The sequence below is a fragment of the Melospiza georgiana genome, chromosome 3 (genome assembly GCF_028018845.1).
Source record: "Melospiza georgiana isolate bMelGeo1 chromosome 3, bMelGeo1.pri, whole genome shotgun sequence".
Lineage (NCBI taxonomy): Eukaryota > Metazoa > Chordata > Aves > Passeriformes > Passerellidae > Melospiza > Melospiza georgiana.
Window position 1 is genome coordinate 111,179,100 of NC_080432.1, and position 21,066 is coordinate 111,200,165.

A 21,066-nucleotide genomic window follows, 5' to 3' on the forward strand; every position below is an offset into this window, starting at 1 on the left:
GGAAAGTGGAAAGAGGAGGTTCATTCCTGGCCAAAACATGGTGGCATGATGTTACTAAACATTTCCTGGTTGTTCTCTTTTTTGACAGATTTTCTTTTCCTGAGAAGTTGTTAAAGTCAAATATCATCCGTGGGTGTTTCTCCAATCTCACTTATAATGCACTGTATTTTTTGTTATTAGTATGTAATACCAATTATTAATAGAAAGAATACATAATCCTTAAAATGCTAGACAAGAATGCAGATAATTTGGGATTAATTTTTGTTGAAGTTTTGTTTTAATCTACCAGCTTTATTCTCCTCTAGCGCAAAATAGAGCATTGTGCGACTCTTTACCCAGCCTTTTATAAGTTCAAGAGTTTGATTTTCTTCAAGTATCTCTGTGTCCATACAAATCCCACTCTTGAAATTTTCTTAGACTTCATCAATTGCATGGAGCCAGCTGGGCTTATAAATAGGAAGATTTTGTCCTTGCCAAAAGCAGATGTAAGGTATAACAGTTGTCATAATCCCTTTCAAATTTCATCACATGACATCATTTTATCTCATGAGATGGCATAAGCATTTTGCAGTTATTTAATTTCTTTGCTGATTTTCTATATTATAACTGTATTTCATACAGAGCTTTTTACTTTTTATACTCTTCACTCCATAATTTTGTTTCCTTCATTATTTTATTGCTAAAAATCAATCTCTTGGTATTTATTTTCTATATTCCTTCAGGTTTTTTTTCACTGCTTTTACAAGATGTTTTTGTTATTTAATTTTGTTTAATTTTATTTTGTTTATTATTATTGGTTATAAGGCTACCTTCATATTTTTTATTGAATTTTTCTTATTTTCTTATGCATGAAGGCTAATAATTATTTTGTGAAGAATAAAAACTGTTAAAATGCTACCAACCACTTATTTTTAAATAGTTCAGATTTATCCTATATAAATATTGTTATTAAGAACATTTTCATTACCAATAAAAATGAAACTTGTATATGACACCAGAATGATGCATATTTACATGAATGAAGGACAAAATGTCCGGGGGAAGGACTCTTCTGCATTAGACATGCCACAGCTTTCTTTTTGAAGTGTCTAAAAGGAAAAATAACCTTTTGTAAAGGCCTATTTTAGTAACACCTGAGAAAATCTCATTATGAAACAGGTATGAAAAGATAGGCTGCTGAATGTAGGATTTATGAATCTATGCAATAATACAGACCATAGACTTCTATACCTGATAACAGTAACAGATGTAATAGCAGTTATAATGAACATAATAGTTCAAGACTGCTACCTTAAAAGAAAAAAAAAAACTGCTAAATTACCCAAACCACACATATGATACCCCTTTATGCAATGGTATCTTTGAACATCATGAGATTATGAAGATAATGGAGTGGTCTCAAAATCGAAAGATTATGAGTATTCAGCAGCAAGAATAGTAGTTTTTTTGCAGATCTGTGCCCTTTCTTTCTTTCTTACCATGGGGAGTTAATCCCCAGGGGTGAAAATACAGAAGCAGAGAGAGGAAATTAGTATTAACATACTTGCCTAGCTTTGGAGCTGTGTGGCTAGAGTACTGAAACCCTTGGAAGGCAAAGTTTGGATCCAGTAATTAAATTAAAATGAAAACTGTTCTGGGAGAAGGGCCAAAATATAGTTTGCACTCCTTCTGAGTTTAATATTCTTAACTCCAATCTCCTGTTAGTACTATTAGTTAGAGTCCACACTTTTCTGATATCTTAAACAGTGCTGGCCACTCTGCTGCACAAAGGTCATTGGGACAGGTTCACATGTTCAGCATATTATTAATAGGACATAGCTACATTTTAGATGTTTTCATCCCAATTTAGATAGAAATAGGAGAGACTGAATATGACCCTTTAATGTGATTGTATAATTGCCATCAGATTGTTATGTTTTTTAAAATTCTTCAACTAAAGGTTTCAGTATCTTTACTCTGTCCTTTCAGCCTAGTCCACAGTATGGTCCAAAATACACTTGAAGATCTTTGGGGAAAGTGAGGACATTTAAGGAAATCATGCACTGCTGCATCATAATCCACATGTCCTTTTGTGATTAACCAGTGTAGTGTGTTGACCCTGGGTAGATGCCAGGCACACACCAAAACCATTCCATCACTTTCCTCCTCACTGGACAGAGGAGAGAAAATATAATGAGGAGCTTGTGACTTGAGATAAAGACAGAGTATGATCACTTACCAGATACAGTCATGGGCAAAACAGATTTGAATTAGAGATATTAATTGAATTTATTACTAAAATATCTGAGCAGAATAATGAGAAGTAAAATAAGACCTTAAAAATACCTTCTCCCCACCCTTCCATCTTCCCCAGCGCTCCCTCCTACCCCAGTGGCGCAGGGAGAGAGGGAATGAGGATTATGGTCAGTTCACCACAGGTTAATTCTGCCTCTTCTCCAGAAGAGGAGTCCTTCCCCTGCTCCAGCATGGGCAATTTCCAAGGAAGACAGTTCCCCACAAATTTCTCTAATGTGAGTCCATCCAACAGGCAACAGTTGTCTACAAACTGCTGCAGTGAGGAATAATTTTCCATTACTTTCTGTCCTTCAGGAATAGGCTACTGCAGCATGAGTTCCTCCCAGGGCCTCAAGTTCTACCAGGATCCTGCTCCAGCATGGATATCCTGGATGTCCTACAAGTTCACAGCCTCCTCTCAGGCATCCACCTGCTCCAGTGTGCATCGCCTCCCAGGGCTGCAGGTGGATCTCTGCATCCCCATGCCCTCCCTGGGCTGCAGGGCACAGCTGCCTCACCAGGGGCTGCACCAGGGGCTGCAGGGGAATCTCAGCTCTGGCACCTGGAGCATCTCCTGCCCCTCCCTCTGCACTGACCTTGGTGTCTGCAGAGCTGCTCCTCTCACATATTCACACTCTGCTCTTCTCTGGATTCAGTTGCAACAGCACAATAACTTTTTCTTCTTCTTCTTAAAAATTTTATCTCATAGATCTTAGCACCATTTCTGTGATTGGTCCAGTATTGACCAATGTCACTTCCATCTTGGAGCTGGCTGGCATTGGCTCTGCTTGACATTGAGAAAGCCATCCCTCTAACCCTCCCTCTACCAAAACCAGGCCATGCAAACCCAATAAAACTACATGTGTGTGGGTGTAGAAAACTATTCATCCACATTATTTTTACATGTGCTGTCAAAAATGAAAGCAATGGGAACAAATTTCAGACTATAAATGCTATTGTTTTTTTACATTGAATGGCTTCTCTTGTAAGATAAGTTTTCTTTAGAATAACTTTCTCATTTGTAAATATTAGTTTAGCGGCCACTATCTTAAAAGGGAATATCTGAGATATCTGAGAATGTCAGATAAGAATACTGAAGGAGAAAAAGAGTAAAAGAGAGAAAAAGCTTTGTATTTAAGACAAATTAAGGAATTACTAATGCAAAGCTATTGAAAATTTCAAAGGTATTTAACATAATATTGGGTTTTCATCATTTTCATTATGACTCCAAGCAGAAGCTTCATAATCTTATTTTGGTTTTCTTTCTGTAATCACTCATCTTGATGCAATAAAAATTGCTAGATATATTCAAGGGATAGAAAAGGCTAGTCTATAAATTAAATAGTCCTGGAGGACTCTGTAATCTGTCATCTTTGACCGTAATGCATAAAAGTCTCAAGCATATCATTAAGGACATTTGCTTTTCAAACATATTCTTTGAAAACTAAGGATTTAATGAAGGGTTTTGTTAAATGTATAAGAACAGAAAAGAGTTGAGTAGTGATTGCATGTTTTCTTTAAAAAGCAAAAATTCTCAGGCCTACATCTTTTGAATATCTAGTTTTATAATAAACTATTAAATTATTATTAGAAAAATATTTATGGCTAAAGTTTATGACTAGAACTTCAACTAAACAGTTCCTCGTTTTGCTGCAGATGCCCTATCTTAACTTTAATACCATTAATTTTATCATCAGAGGGAGGGAACATGAAAAGTATGCCTTCAATCACTTGTGCACACAAGTAAAATGAAATGCACTAAATAAATATCAAATTTTTAGCAGGAATAAAAATAGGAAAAAACTGACTTTTTTTACAGTGTTGGAGTTCTGATTGGTTCATTTGACTTATTCCAATTTCCCATGACTAGTTAGATGTTGCCCTTGATTTGTTGTACATTTTCTGTTTTGTAATGTGGTTTTAATATTTCATACCAAACTGTATTTCTGTATAACAGAAATATTTTCCTCTGTTTGAATTCCTAGGGTGCCGTGGAAAATACATGTGAACCATCAGGAACAAATGTTCTGAAGTTAGCCTCAGTAATGAAGCATATGTGAAAGGAAACTTCCATTGGTGAGGTGAAATGATGACTATGAAATCAGCATATTGCATGGTAGTGTGCTTTCTTCAACTTTGCATTGTCAATGGGCAGGTAATATGTGAGAGACAAATGATTACTGAATGGAGAACAGAACCAAAACCTACTGTAATAAAATGGACACCAAGGGAAAATGTCTGTTCAGACTTTTACGCTGAATGCTGGAATATGAATAAAAGTATTCATGGTGAAATCTCTGAAGAAGGTAACCTCAGTATCCCTCAGATATGCCCTTTACAGCTTCAATTAGGTGACAGTCTCTTCATCTACTCTGAGCCGTCCTTTCAGTCTTATGGAATGAATCTGGTAAATGTCTCCAAGGAAGAATTTATTAACTGCCCTAAAGCTGGTTTTCTCCAAGAGCAGTTGATTTTTGTTTGCCAGGTAAGAGGACTGCACCAAGTGGACCCTAACTGGCTTGGGGCTGGAACTCACTACTTTGCAGAACTTCACAAGAGAGGTCCACCCTTGTGCAACATGGGCCTTCGTCTGAACGTTACCGTGAAGCCGCAGCTTTGCCAACAGTCTCGGGGTGCACCGCTGTGCTCTGGGCATGGAAAATGTCTAAGCCACGTTTGGGAGAAAACATTTAATTGCCACTGTTTCTCACAGTATTCGGGAACATTCTGCCAGAAGTTTGATATATGCTCCACTAAGCCTTGCCACAACAATGCCTCCTGCACTGAGAAATCAGAACTTTCGGGAGATTCTTACGAATGCACATGTCCTCCAAAATTTTCAGGTATTTCTTTTCTCCTCTAGGGGTAAGCATTATATAGATCTTACACTTTCCTTAACAGGTGATAAAACAATAGGAACAGCACTAGCAAGACTTTTGTATCATTTGATTGCCCATGGCTGCTACCATACCTGCAGGGTCTCTTTTACATGGTGTCACCTATGGGAGACTGTGCAGGCATTTGAAGACAGTTTGTACGTGCAGACATTCATAAATACATTGTAAAGAAAAACAGAACAAGTTCTTATTGTGCTTCTTTCCTACTTAAGCATGAGACATAAATAAATGTTTCTTGACTTACAGAAGTAACTGGTTTACTTTTTTTATTCTGCAGTTCAGGTTGTGAGACCAAACAACAGAAATCATATGGAGTAAGGTCCCCCGAAAATAGCTGGTTAATCAAAATGGTAGAAAAGAGTGATTTTGTTTAAATGAATAATGATTTCATTCAACCAGTCAGAACTCCCCTCCATTTTCATTTAAAGACCTATCAGATTACATTAGTGATTTTTTTATATCAAAATTTAGTTTAACTGGAAGGTCAAACCTTAATTTAGAAGAGCAAGCAAAATAAAATACTTAGTACTTTCTTCCAGATTGTTCTGTCCCCTGAGATTGTTTTCAAAGGCAATTTGCTAAACATACTGTTATTATCAAATAAAATATGTCACAAATGAAAAAAACAAAAATCGAGTAATCGTCCTAGGAAATATTGCAGCACTTACCCAAAACTCATCAGAACAAACTGAATTTGGGGTTGGATTACTGTACCAGAGAATACAACATAACTGGGTAAACTCTTATCTAACCATTACCTTTATTTCATGGAGGAAAAAAATGGATTAAGAAAATTATGGGGATGTTGTTCCTACAATAGAGAAAGTACCAGAAATATTCATTCTCATCAAAAAAGAATCATTGTAACTTTTTTGTACTTGTGGAGCAGAATTCCTGAAATGTTCCTCAGTTGTACTGAATTTCTATGGTCTCACAATAGTGATGCTATGCTATGAAGCACAGCTGATGGCTTAAGAATGAGTGAGGTTCATAGAATACACTTCATAGAAATGAAGCTTATGTTGCATAAAGATTGCTGTAATTTATTTTTAATTGCTTTTCAAAGTGCATAATAATTTGGTTACTAATGCATTTGCCAATGGAAGATTATGCAGGTATGAATAAGTCAATGTTGTGAGAATTTCTTTTTATAATTATGAACGGTGTAATAAGATAGTGGAAAACATTGATGGTATGCTGCAGTATGTTTTATATTTCCTTTATCATTACCGGAGACTGTGTAAAATGCTTTGAAAATAACAGTACCAAAAGCGTCTGGTACTAATTGAACTCAAATGAATGAAAAAAATTTGGAAGCAATTCTGTTAAAAGCAATCATCATGCTTAATGCTATCAACAAGCAATGCTTAAAACATTTTTTTTAGCCTACATGGGAAAGTTTTAAGTAATGTCATCAGCTCACAACACTGGTCTCATAAATAAACTGGATGCAAACAAGAAGAATTAGGAGACTAAATCACCATATATTATGGGCAGGCCTACACAAGAGTAAGGGAGGAATAAGTTCCTCCCATAACATAAAGTCTATTAGAAATTTGAACACTTTTTGAAGTGTGAATAATGTAATGGTAATAATTCAAGAGGCAAGCATAATTAAATGGTATTTAGACTTGTATGCTATAATAGCATAAACAACTTATAACTGGAATGTAATTTCCAGAAAGCTGCTTATTAAAAAAAATATCATATTTCCACTCCACATGAGGACATCCTTTGTTCTCAATGCTGAAAGAAACTGTAAGTTAAATTCATGTTAAAAAGAAAAAAATACTACAGTTCTAGTAGCTCTTCTGCCTTTTAAGGTATATGTAAATTTTTCACTATATGTTAGATGAGGTTAAGCATAGTATGTGAGCATAAAAGTAGATTAATATCTTTCTGCTTTCCTTAGAAGCTCGGTAAGTTTGGTGCAAACTAATGAACAATGTTGGCATAAATACCTTTTTATCCACTTGCCTATCCATATTGTAGCTATAAATTTGACATTTAAAAAATGTTCACCAAACTCCCTAAATATTTACTAAACTCCAATGTTCCTATTATTCCTTTGACACAGGTAAAAATTGCACAGAAATAGTTGGACAATGCCAGCCATCCACATGTTTCAATGGTAACTGCATCAATGTTACTCCAAACACTTTTTTTTGTGAGTGTGACAAGGGCTTTACAGGTAGGAAACATCTTTTTTTTCCTGTCTTACAATAATAATTTTATCTGTTATAGTAATGGCATGAAATTTTGCTTTATTAAAACATTTATTTTTGATGATTATTGCACAGATTGACATATCCTTAGATTTTGTAAAAATAGGCTTTGTAAAATATAAAAATCAGACTTCCAAATTATTCATTTACTGAAGTAAAAACATATAAATTATAGAAGCTTTTCATAATCAGATGCCATCCACAAGTACCTTTCTTCTAGTGGCAGTATAACAGAGGAAGACTCTTAATCACTGACTCCCTGGTTCTCAAATACAGAGTTATCAAGATTCAGAACTCATCCTGGATGGATGAATTTGAATACATTTCTATTCCTAATTTCATTATCCTCTCATAGGTACTAGAAATTTAAGATGGAAATAATCCAAAGAGTCAATAATGTCATGATTTAGGGGTGCAACTTGATTAAAAAGGAAGAAGATAAGTGGTTTATTTACTATATATGGGACAAATAAAATGTTTTCATAAGAAAAGCTGAATTAAAAAAATGTATCTAAAACCATCCTCTTGCAAACACTTTTTTGGAGGATTAGGGTAGCAATGAAAAACTGTTTATTCTTGTGCTTCACAACAGACGATCAATGTATAGATGTGAGAAAAGTAGTAACACTCAGAAGAACATTCTTTAAGAAAGAGCTAAGTATAAAGCTAGCTCTTGAGTATCCAAAGACAGTAAAATTTTCAAAGTGTATCTTTCTTGGAAACATCACTTATCTTGTCAATTATAGAATATAAAGAAATCATTACATTGAAATGAAGAGTTAAAACAAACAAACAAACATAATGGAGTTAGAGGGATCAAAGAGATAATCTTTATTTTCATAGTGAAAGACTGAAGATCCTTGTTGATATTTTAATTGTCTGTATAGAAATATATTTTTAAAAATTGGATAAACCTCCTGAATTCTAAATTCCTAGTTAATCTGTTTGCTATTCTCCCTTTCTTCCCTTTCTTTCACTATAGAAGCATCATGGTCAGCATAATTCTGAGAAAACTGAAAAAAAACCTCACTCTTTTTTCAAACAAAAAAATCCATTAGTAAAGTTTTCTGGAACTGGTTTTCCACCCCCTCATGGTCCATATCTCTTTAGGACTTTTGCCCTTTCACACAAATTATATAGACACATCATTTTGAAATTTTCCCTACAAATATCTTTGCAATTTTGACATACTTAGGGGTGGGAGAAATGAGACAGGAGGAACTTCCATATACAGTAAATACATATCCATAATGACATGAAAATGGTTTAATATTCTGAACAACTGGAGGGCAAGACACTCTGAACACTACTTTCTAGTAGCTGGTAAGGATTGACAAGGAAAAAAAGGACACTATGAGTGTAACTAAGTGACTTTTTATTCTCCACTTAGCCAAAAGAAAATGGGGAAACCTTTCTTGTTTCTAAGAACAAGTATCTTAGGAGAAGAAGGATTTTAACAATTTTTTTTTTCTGTTTCTGTAGTATAACAGGACTGATTGACTAACATACAGTATAATTTTACAATTATTTACTAACCAAGTATGGTGGTTTAAGTCTTCCTATGGTCCTGCATAAAGGTGTTTGCTAGCACAAAGACAATTTGGAGAATAGCTACCTAAAAGAATACTACTATATGAAAAAGGCATTTTTTTAGGAAAACAGACATTTTCCTATTGTTGCTCTGTTGCAGCTGTATTGTAGTCTCTGCCAAGGTGAGTTGTGTAATTATGAATTTTGTAATTTGAATGCTATTTTAATTGTGTGAAATTGGCAGAAAATTCAAAACATTCTTCTGTGTTGATATTGAACTTCCACACAGAAAACAAAACATACAAGCAAGATTGCATACATTAAGTTTAAGATTTTGTAAACTATGTCCTTTTTTCTAAAATGAGTCAAGACGCTAGTTCACATGATCCAAAAAAACAATATTAAATATACATGTTAGTCTATATTTATGGGAAATAAATAAAATTATAATAAAGTAAAAATGCTCTGAAAGCAATTATTCAAAATAAGTAAAGGTTGCTGGATCCAAGTTGTGATGTTCACAAAGACAGAATGGGTCTATTAGAGAAGCAATGTAAATTCTCATTTCAATGATATATTTTTATTTTTCATTAACTGATTCATTCATTCACTGAGCTCTCAAAATTCTCTTTAGTCTTTACTGAGGGAAGATTTTTAACATAACTGGAAACAGCTAGCATTAGGTTGTCAGTATTCTTATGATTGAATACTCCGATTCATACCAGAATTTGCATCTTCAGACTTATTAAGAAACATTTAAAGGAAGGGAATATGGGCAAAACAAAGATGGGGTGGGTGCAGAGAGGAAGGCTGATAGTGTGTAAGCAGTTGCTGCTCAGTACTCTTGTCTGACTGAGACCTGCACGGAATCACTGTAGTCTATCCTTTTTATTAAATCTTTTCTTTACTCTCTTTTCATATAATCTCACTCTCTCCCCATCTATGTGTTCCAAGGTTCCAATGCCAGAAATGGAGAGAAAAAGTCTCTGAATTTGGTGTCTGCAATTTGAGTTAGACCACTGGTGATAGTGGTCCTAATAACTTTGGTGCCAGCATTTGGAGTAAATGAGGGCCTCAGCATCAGCAAGCTGAAGGGAGACCACAGATTTTACAAGTGTGTGTCTGAAGAGAGTTCAATTTTGTGCCAGCAAAGGGCATCAGTCTCTGGGCAATGGTGGCTCACATGCCTAGTGCCAATTGAGCAGGGGAGAGTCCCAGCATCAGCAAATGAAGAGGGGAGCAAGGGTGCCAGGGCCTGTGCACACTGGCAGGAGCCATTGGGAAGATAAAATGTTTATATTTTCCTCTAAGCTGGTCTCTGAGTGTGTGTGCAGGTGTGCATGTGCACATGTGTGTGTGCATGTGCAATTCATTAGCACCCTTCAAGCAGGACTGTCTGTTGAGTGGAGGCACAGGATCTGGGCATCAATATGAGATGAGCTGAGGTCCCACACTGCTATTGGAAGGGTTCACAAAAATGTTGGTCTTTGTGAATCAGAGGATAAGATTTTGTGTATTGAAGGGGTTCATAAATGTGTCAATGCTTTTGAAATAAAGGGTAAGGGGCTGTGTATCTTTACCAGCCAACTTCCATCCTTCTTAGTCAGAGAGGAGGACTAAAATTTGGCTGTTTGCACATATGATTTATGTGAGCTCTGGGTGGGTGCTGGTAAAGGCAATGCCTTATCTGTGGGTAGTCTGTGTAGCTGGTTGCATTAGTGTCCTCTGCCTGTGTGCATCTCTGGCATACATGTTCATCTTGGCTGCTGGCTGAGCCTGCAAACAGGAAAGCAGCAGCTGCAGTCATTGGATGGATGGGACTCCCAGGTCTTTGGGTGCACTGAGCTGGGATTTAGCAGCTGGGAGGGAGGTTCTTCAGGCTCCAGAGCAAGTGCTTATATACAAAGAGATGTCTCAACAATTTTGATGGTTCTGTTCTGAAGATGTATAGAAAATTAATGTGACTCATTCATAAACTACAGGAAATAATATCTTAGCTACTTCTGTAATGGTACTGAGTATGCTTACCCTGAGTGCATTTAGTGCATTAAGAGGAGTTTTCCATTTGAATATGGTTTGTTGAATCTTTGTGGCATTTCTCTCCTTAGGTGAGAAGATAGGACTGATTAAAAAACAACCCTTTGTAGAGCACCTGAGATTATTTGAGTTTTTTTCACACATTCCTGTAAGAGAGACTTGTATTTCCTGCCTTCCCCTATGGTCCAATTGACCTCTTTGCAGACAATAATGAGTTCCATCCTCACTTAGTGACAGGACATACTACGAGAATGAAGTGGTTTTGCTTGGAGCCACTATGCTAGAGCTTCTATCATACAGGTGCTTCAGTTTAAAACAGTCTGTTTGCTTAATTGATGAATTACACACAGAGTCTTTTGATAAAGGTCACTAATGGAAAGATACTTTTACACACATATAAAAGAAGAAAAAGATTTATTGTTTGCACAATTACTGTTTTAACAGCCTCATAGTTAAATTTTTCTAATACTAACACTCATTGCCCAAATTAATACCCAAAGGATTCTTAATAGTACCCCTAAAAACATTATATAGAAAGATTTTCTACTGTCTATGTTTTACTTTGGTGTCAAGCTCAGCTTTCCAGTGCACCTCTTGATCAAATCCATCCATCTCCCTCAATAAGAGGGCACAACAATTGCAGCAAGTCATCAGCATTTTGTGGTATTCATTGAGAGGAGTTTTGCATTCAGACTGGAAATTTCTCACCTATCAATCAAGGGATCATCTTAGTCTACTTGTATATGATTTCACTTCAGCCCTAGATAATTCTACCAGTAGTATTTACTCTTCCAGACACGATGCAGATCAATTCATCTTAGCTAGTGACAAAGGTGTACATGAAAGGATTTTGTCAAAACTGCACCAATGATGTGAATTAGGTTGTCTGACCTAAATAGATTTAAGTTTTCACTAATGTACTCTCATGGCATGATTTCATTACACACTTCCATAGTCTATATTTGAAAACTTCATATTAGTTTTGATAACTTTTCTATCACAATCTTTTCTTCCCTTATATTAATAGATTTACTTTGAATTATAAGTAATTGTCATATTTATTGAGTATATCAACTCAACAGTGTAATGAGTGAATATTTCATAGCACCTTAAAACTGATGAGTATAATTACTCTGGGAAAACACCAGGTAGTCATGATTCTTGTAGTTTACTTTTCTGCATATGAATAAGTTTCTGAAATATTTTTTTTCAGAGAAGGAATTTTTTCACAGCAAGATTATTAATATCATACTTTGTAATGAAATTATAACTGAATAACTTATTTGGGATTAATTCTATTAAATTATTTTATTTTTTAAATAAGTTATTGTGCTATTTTAGTATGGAGAAGCAATGTAGCTCTTGCCAAATCTTAACTACATTAAATCTTTAGAGTAATCACATTAACATTAAATGAATGAATTTGTTGTGAAGTTACAGCATCTCCACTTTATTGAGTTCTTAATTCTAACCCATGATAAATATAAGAATACAGGATTGTACTATCAGGCAGCAAATCCGACTGATAATCTTTCCCATCATCTCCTTACAGAGAGAAAGTCTCGGCAGTTTTTGGATATTGTCCTTTCCTAGAGTTGTTCACTAGTTATTAAATTTCTATCACAATAATTTTTAATAGTTCTTCAACAAAAACAAAGTAATGCTTTTGCATGATTTTGCAAAAGACAGTGAGAAAAGATGTATTATATTTACAGATGCTGTCAGCTAATAAATACTGATAATACTGAACAAAAGTAGAAATAATCTGTAGAAGATATTAAAGAGATGGAAACTGAGGTATGATGGTAGTGAAATACCCAAAGAATTGTATCCCCCTGAGTTTCCTGTTTTTCTCCACATTCCTTCTGCCAGCTAAAAAACACAAACACAAACATTTTTCCTAGTTATCTGCTAGTATTATGATTATCTGAAACACAGAACTCAGCAAGTGTAACTAGTTTTAAGAAAGAAAAAAAACAACTTCTTGCTGTTGGAGTTGTAGTTCTAACACATTTCTGATGGTTTTTGATTGAATGAGGTATTCATCCTCTAATGAAATAATGACATCTAATAACTCTTGTGAGAAGACACTTGGGACGTGGTACTGAGCAGCTCAAGGTTCTGAAGTCCTGATGTGTGTTTCCTGTTCACAGGACACCAAATGCCTTAGTCTTGCTTAAGTAGGGATGCAGGACTTTATCATGGTGTTCTTAGGCCCTACATGAACAAAAGTCAGCCTGTTCAAAGATACTATTCCATCATCTTTAATACACGCTTTCAGCAGAATGGCTAAGCCTGTAAACTCATATTGTGGTTTCCCATGCAAAAAGTTGTCAGAAATATTGTGTTTGAACTTGCAAGGCTCTGCAGATTCGTCTCATTTAGCACCAGTCTGTTTCTCAGCTAGATATCAAAAAAAAGTTAAATGTGACACTGATGTTATAAAAGGCACCAATATATAACTTCTTTTATAGACTTTGGGTCTGTGAGATAAAGTTGAGTAGGTAGTTCAGCTATATCAGCTGCAGGAAGTGTGGGAGAAGAAGGAAGGAAGGAAGTGGCGGAAGGAAGGAAGTGGCGGAAGGAAGGAAGGAAGTGGCGGAAGGAAGGAAGTGGTGGAAGGAAGGAAGGAAGTGGCGGAAGTGGCGGAAGGAAGTGGCGGAAGGAAGTGGCGGAAGTGGCGGAAGTGGCGGAAGTGGCGGAAGTGGCGGAAGTGGCGGAAGGAAGGAAGGAAGTGGCGGAAGGAAGGAAGTGGCGGAAGGAAGGAAGTGGCGGAAGGAAGTGGCGGAAGGAAGGAAGTGGCGGAAGAAGGAAGTGGCGGAAGGAAGGAAGGAAGTGGCGGAAGGAAGGAAGTGGCGGAAGGAAGGAAGGAAGTGGCGGAAAGAAGGAAGTGGCGGAAGGAAGGAAGGAAGGAAGTGGCGTAAGGAAGGAAGTGGCGGAAGGAAGGAAGTGGCGGAAGGAAGTGGCGGAAGGAAGTGGCGGAAGGAAGTGGCGGAAGGAAGTGGCGGAAGGAAGGAAGTGGCGGAAGGAAGGAAGTGGCGGAAGGAAGGAAGTGGCGGAAGGAAGGAAGGAAGGAAGGAAGTGGCGGAAGGAAGGAAGTGGCGGAAGGAAGGAAGGAAGTGGCGGAAGGAAGGAAGTGGCGGAAGGAAGGAAGGAAGGAAGGAAGGAAGGAAGGAAGGAAGGAAGGAAGGAAGGAAGGAAGGAAGGAAGGAAGGAAGGAAGGAAGGAAGGAAGGAAGGAAGGAAGGAAGGAAGGAGAAAAAGAAAGAAAGAAAGAAAGAAAGAAAGAAAGAAAGAAAGAAAGAAAGAAAGAAAGAAAGAAAGAAAGAAAGAAAGAAAGAAAGAAAGAAAGAAAGAAAGAAAGAAAGAAAGAAAGAAAGAAAGAAGAAAGAAAGAAAGAAGAAAGAAAGAAAGAAAGAAAGAGAAAGAAAGAAAGAAAGAAAGAAAGAAAGAAGTTGGGAAGATTAGGCAATGTCTCAGAGGCCTCACTATGGCATCAAAGATGATTGCAGCTAATGGTACCCATCTGTTCTTCAGATCATTACATTGTTCATTTTGTCATCCTGTAACAAGACTTGTATACAAGATTTGTATAATGAAGTACCTTTTTCAGTCCTAGATATTGCTGGGAAGAAGTCCTATTTCTAAAAAACCCGCAGTTCCAGTCAGACAAGTGGCTTAAGAATCTCAGCACAAATATCAACTGGTGATGACTACAGTATCATAGTTTCATTAATTATGACTTTGCAGAGTTATACATCTCGACAGTTAATATCCCATCTTTAAATTTAATTTGCAAATTACTCCATAGCAAGTGCATTCAAGTATGCAAAAGGTCTATTTTTTAATGAAAGAAATAAAATAGATTTAGTATAACTAACAAGGTCAGGCCCATTTACTCTTTTATACTTTAAATACTCTAAAAATCTCATGCTGTTTTTCTTGTGTCTTCTTTTACATTCTGATAATTTAGGCATCTTTTTCTTTTCCAACTTAAAAAATTAATTAGGTATGCTGAAAGAATTCTTTCACTTGACATTGATGATGTGCTTTGGACTAAAATACATATTTAAATTATATTTTTTGCATAAGTGATTTAAACAGTTTCACTCGTGAATTAAAAGAGTTGCTTGTTGATAAAGGCCTACTATATAAAATATTATTGAGTCCTCAAAAGCATGAATTAGAAGAATGTGGTTAATATCTTAACACTCTTTATGACTATACAACTGACAGTTATACAAAGGTTTTCTGGAAAACAGACCTTCCTGAAGGAACTTTACATTTTGTTTACACTAAATTCAGACTTTGGAAAATAACAGGACCTGTGAAGTGCTAAATTACATAGCAGTATGTAAAAAGAGCACAAAACTGGTGGATATTTCAGATGTAGGCATAATTAATTAACTTTTTTATTACTGTTCTTATCTGATCAGAATCAGATTCCATGTATGATAGAAAACAGGAAATCAACATTATTAAACCTTTTAAAGCAAGAAGAGTGGGAATAATGGTGCTGCAGGTGATGCAACTGCAGCTTTTAGTGCAGATGAATACAAAAAGCTGCCCAAAGGAGGGCCGTGGGGATGGCAAGGAGCCTTGAGGGGAAGCTGTATGAGCAGGGGTTGAGGTCACTTGGTCTGCTCAGCCTGGAGGAGAGGAGACTGAGGGGAAATAGTCTCCTCTCAATTGACAGTCGATTGAATATGAGCCAGCAGTGTGCCCAGGTAGCCAAGAGGGCCAATGCCATCCTGGCCAGTAGCAGGAATGGAGTGGCCAGCAGGAGCAGGGAGGTCATTCTTCCCCTGTACTCGGCACTGATGAGGCCTCACCTGGAGTATTGTATCCAGTTCTGGGCCCCTCACTTTAGGAGGGACGTTGAGATGCTTGAGCGTGTCCAAAGGAGGGCAACGAGGCTGGTGAGGGGCTTGGAGCACAGGCCATAGGAAGAGTGACTGAGGGAGCTGGGGTTGTTCAGCCTGGAGAAAAGGAGACTCAGGGGTGACCTTATCACTCTCTTCAACTCCCTGAAGGGTGCCTGTGGTGAGCTGGGGGTCGGCCTCTTTCTCCGGGCGACAACAGATAGAACAAGAGGACACAGTCTCAAGCTGCGTCAAGCGAGATGTAAGTTAGAATTAAGAAGGAAATACTTCACAGAAAGAGTGGTCAGATACTGGAATCATTTACCCAGTGAGGTGGTGGAGTCATCATCCCTTGAAGAATTCAAAAAAAGACTGGATGTGGCACTTGCTGCCATGATCTAGTTGAACAGTTAGAACATCGGCTGGACTTGATGATCTTATAGGTCTCTTCCAGTCTTGAAATTCTGTGATTCTGTGAAACCTTATTGCAGTCTACAATTTCCTCATGAGTAGAAGAGGAGGGGCAGGCATCTCTTCTCTCTCGTGCCCAGTGACAGGTCTTGAGGAAGTGGCCTGAACCTGAGTCAGGGGAGGTTTAGGTTGGATATCAGGAAAAGGTTCTTCACTCAGAGGCTGGGCACTGGAACAGGCTTCCCAGGGAGATGGCCAAACACTAAGCCTGACAGGGCCCAAGAAATGTTTGTACCTCACTCTCAGGTACATGATGGGATTCCCGGGCTGTTCTCTGCAGGGCAGAAATTTAACTCAGCGATCCAAATCGGTCCCACTCAGCATATTCTCTGATTATATTATTCTAAGAATCTCATTTGACCAGGAGAAAAGGAAACACCATCTTTACAAAGAGTTTTCATATGTGCAAAAGAGCCTGTTATTTGATACCATTATTATTTAAGAGGATGTTAAATTAAAAAAAAAAAAAGAGGATAAGCTATCCAAAAGTAATCTAGACTCCATCCCCTTTTTTTCAGCATGCTTAGCCATATTTATCATCATATAGAGTGCCTAATTCAAGCTGCAGTTCCAGCCAGCTCCAACCCACCATTACAGGTCATGGCTAAGCCCATAGCAGAGATAGGACCACCTTGGGTGAAATGTACTTGAGAAAGGGCAAAATGCTGCACACGTATAGAGGAATAAAGTAAAAAAAGTGGGGAACAGCTCAATTAATGAAAAGACCAGTAAAGGAAGAGGGAGGAGGTACTGCAGGCACCAGAGCAGATATTCCCTTGCAGCTGGTAGTGAAAGCTGTTGTGGAGCAGGTATTTCCGTGCAGGGTGTGCAGCAGTCTGGAATGGTGCACTCAGAATGGCACTGAATGCAGGTGTATTAATATTTTTGGTATATCAAGAAAAGACAATGACAGATGAAAAAATGCCAAGATGCTTCTATTTTTATTCTTTTTTTGAGGAAGGTAAAATTAGTTACGTGATTTTAAGTCTAATTATATAAAATATTATGTATATTTTAAACAGGCAATAAAAATGGCTAACAAGATGAATGAGTTAGAAAAATATTGAATAAAATGTTCCTTAAGGACAATAGAACAGTATTTAGGTACGCAGTAATACTTTGTTGGATACCAGAGTGATCAGTCTGCTTATGCAGTTCTGAAGCACAATACCTGCAGAATCAATTCTTTTTTATGTAGTCCTGTATGTACTGTAGACACTTCCAGACCTGCTGTAAGTTATGGACAACTCCATGAGCTCATTACACAATTTTATATCATTAATTGGCCAATTGTGTGCATCACACTCCTGTCAGATATGTTTATTTATTTTCAAAGCCTCTACTTTGAACTGTCCAGTACCCCTCCCAGAGTCTTCTGCTTATTCAGTTTTACATACCTGTCTAGTGTACAATAGATTACAATGAAAAGCACTGATGTTTAAAAGCTTATCGCTGCATATTGTAACACTTTCTCAACTGATTATATTTAGCATCTGAGTCACTATTGATATTTTTGGTGTTTTCAACAGTGTTTTTTTCCCAAATTTTAGCAAAATCATAATAAGAAGTCAGTAGAGACATTAATTTTGATTTTGCTTGGTCTGCTCTAGAATTGTGTATCTCTTCACTGACAACAAAGATATCACAGTAAGCAAGATAGTAATTTGCATGTTTCAGCTAAATGCCTAAAATATAATGGAGAAATTCTGCAAGTTTCATTTCATTAGCATATAAAAGGGGATTAATCAAATGGTGTAAATAAATGGGGAAACAGGGAATGAGAAAATGTTTAGACATAGATGCCAGCTAATTGTTAATTTTAGTTTATTGTTTCAACATCTGCTAGGTGCTTCATGAAAGGGAATATCACCAATATCACCATTTATTAATGAAGTAGATAGTTCTGTAAAAGGTTCTTTTGGGAAAGAATGCTTCTTCTCTTAAAACTTTAAAACACACCAGTGTAATAATCTTTATTTATTAATCTATATATGTTTGTATATATATGTATGTATATGTATATATACATGAAATATGACAAGCAGTAGGAAGCAGCTAGAGCATTTCCATATGACCAGAAGCACACATGTATTTTCTTTTCTTAATAGACCTTTACACATACATTATCCAGACTGTTTCATGTAACTCTAATCAGTGTAGAACTCAAAGCATTTAAAGCCAAGATTTAATAATAACTTTTTGTATAATTTAAGAATACAGGATGAGACCACAAAAGAGGACATAGTGGAGGAGTGGCAAAAAAAGAAAAAAAGAGGGAAAAGAGATTTGTTTCTCTAAAACTGAGTTGAGTGTTTGTGATACTTCACAGAAGATAGGCTCAGAAGGTGGTATCAGTTAATAAACTGAATAGAAATGAGGATTTAGAGAAACACATTTTAAGTTTCATGGTTACTATTCAAAGAGAAAAAAAAAATCCCTGAAAACAAAAGAAGAGATAAAATAATGAAAAAATAAGAGGAATGGAAGTGGCTGAAATAAAATCAGAAATAATCTTTGCAAACAGGCAAAAGTGAGTGTTTTTAATACTGCTTATGGCTGGGAATCTAGGGTAGCCAATGCGGCTGATGAATGAAAGCTGCTGAAATATGGCATTCTTTGTTGACCATAAACCACAGCAAATACAAAGCACAAAAGAGCTCTACCTCAGCACAATGTTGGGCTTGAAATGGGAGACATGCCAAAGGCTCCATTAAGTCCATAAAATATATCACTATTCATTTTTATGGAAGTGATTGGATAGTGGGGTGATGGATGAACAGACAGGTAGGTAGATAATACAGCAGAGATTGCTCATGGTTTAACGGTCGTTATTCATATTTAGCAATCGCAATTGTATTGGTGAAGACAAAGCATACAATGCAATATATTGGGTTAATATTGATGAAAAAATAGAGATGTAATATTTCTTTTTGGTTCTGCCTGTGCTGCCATTTCACTTACAGAGTTATAAATTACACTTACTAAGAGGAAAAAATAAAACCCACAAGGTGATATGAAAGCTTAGAACGCATACTGAAATCTCACAAACTCTGACAAAGCAAATATTAAAAATAATAGTCATTCTAGAAAGAAGACAAATTCTGCAGAAAATTATGAAATTGGCATGGGCAATAAAGTTACTGTCACTTTGAACAGGAGACTGTTTAAAATTCTCAGCATTAAGTAAGTGACAAATTTCTAAAAGAAAAAAGTTTGAAATCAAATCCCTAGTTTATGAGCAAAAATAAAAGTTTACTGTTATTCTTTTACAGTGGGTTGACAATAATAGCTTATGAAATTCAAACAGAGAAGGGAAAAACCAGCATAAGATAGAATACTGTGAAATTGAAAAGAAATAGAAGATATCACCCTTACATTAATTCTAGCTGCAACTCCAGTCATTGTTGTATGTCACTGTGCAAGCAAAAATACATCTTCTTCAACGATTTTATGACTGAAATAATGTCAGCTGAATTCCAGGAAACCATATCAGAACGTCCTAAGTCACTTATCAGGATATCATAGGAGAAAAGAACACAGCTCAGGTGTTTGACACAAATTCCTGCTTATTCACTGGAAAACTGTAGCCTCACTGGAATTTTGTGTGCATAAATGAGTGGTGTGATAGACATCACATTGATGTATCATATTATAATATGTAGGACATAGCAACAAAAAATAATCAAACTCAGATTTCATGAAAAGGAGTTTATTGATTGGACCTACAGTAGCAAAAGTGTTATGCACAACAATAGAAACCACAGTACCTGACTGCTTATGTTTTTATAAAAATTTGTGTTACAATGTTCAACTATTCTATATCCCCAGATTTTACTGCATCTTTTCATAAGAAAATGTATAAGCTTCACCTTGTGTAATATTAAGAACTTCTGGTGAAAACCCTGTATCAATCAAATAACACACTCATCTATAAATGTTCCAAATATTGTGATTTATAGGTCTGTATCAGACACCCACATAGAAAGGTGATTACACTTGGAAATTAACACCTACTGGTGAAGAATGGTTGTTAGGAAAGTGAGGTGTGCAAATATGCATGAGAGATGATCAACAGTGACAACAACAATGGTTGCAACTTGAGTAAAGAAGTTAAAGCTGCAGTAATGAAATTTGCTAAGTTAGCAGCTAGAATGTTCCTTCAAGAAAAAGGATAATTAGATAAATTTTACAAGACGACTTGGTGATCTGGAAGACTAAAGAAATAAATGAGTTAAATGTTATATTTTTAATGAGTTAAAAAAAACCAGAATATCTTAAAACCATAAAATGTTTGGAGGACTTCCTGGCCTCAGCCTTCATATCCCCAGTTAGCCAACCCTTGTTTGTGAGTATGAAGCAAACCAGAACATCTCATTGCCCCTCTACAGCTTGGGTCAGCATGTTGTCATTAATGCTCCTTAAGGACCTCTCGGATTGCTTATGCCCTGCTACGCTGTTCCCTGAGCAGATATCAGTGCAGTTGAAGTTCCCTGGGAGGTCAAAGTCCTGTGAACACAAGACTGCTTCTATCCATCCAGAGAAGGCACCACCCACTTGTTCTTCCTGCTCTGCCCGTCTATGGCAGCGCACACTTGACACCTCTCCCACTCTGCTTTTTCATCCTCACATCCTTTCGGACAGCTTATCATCCATATCCAGGTGGAGCTCCACATTTCTGCTTTTTACTCACATGGAGAGCAACTTCTCGTCCTTGTCTGCCCTGCTGATCCTGAAGAGCCTGTTTCATTGAAGCATTAATGAAACAAGCCAT

General features: G+C 36.6%; 1 protein-coding gene across 1 annotated transcript in view; it reads left to right on the forward strand.

Moving 5' to 3' along the window:
• Nucleotides 1-4,360: 4,360 nt before the first annotated feature.
• Nucleotides 4,361-21,066, forward strand: part of EYS (eyes shut homolog) — a 701,217-nt gene continuing 684,511 nt past the window's right edge. Inside the window, exons 1-2 of the mRNA XM_058021581.1 lie at nucleotides 4,361-5,117; nucleotides 7,249-7,362. Of these exons, the coding sequence (XP_057877564.1) occupies nucleotides 4,361-5,117; nucleotides 7,249-7,362 (871 nt within the window). The remainder of the gene's footprint in view (nucleotides 5,118-7,248; nucleotides 7,363-21,066) is intronic.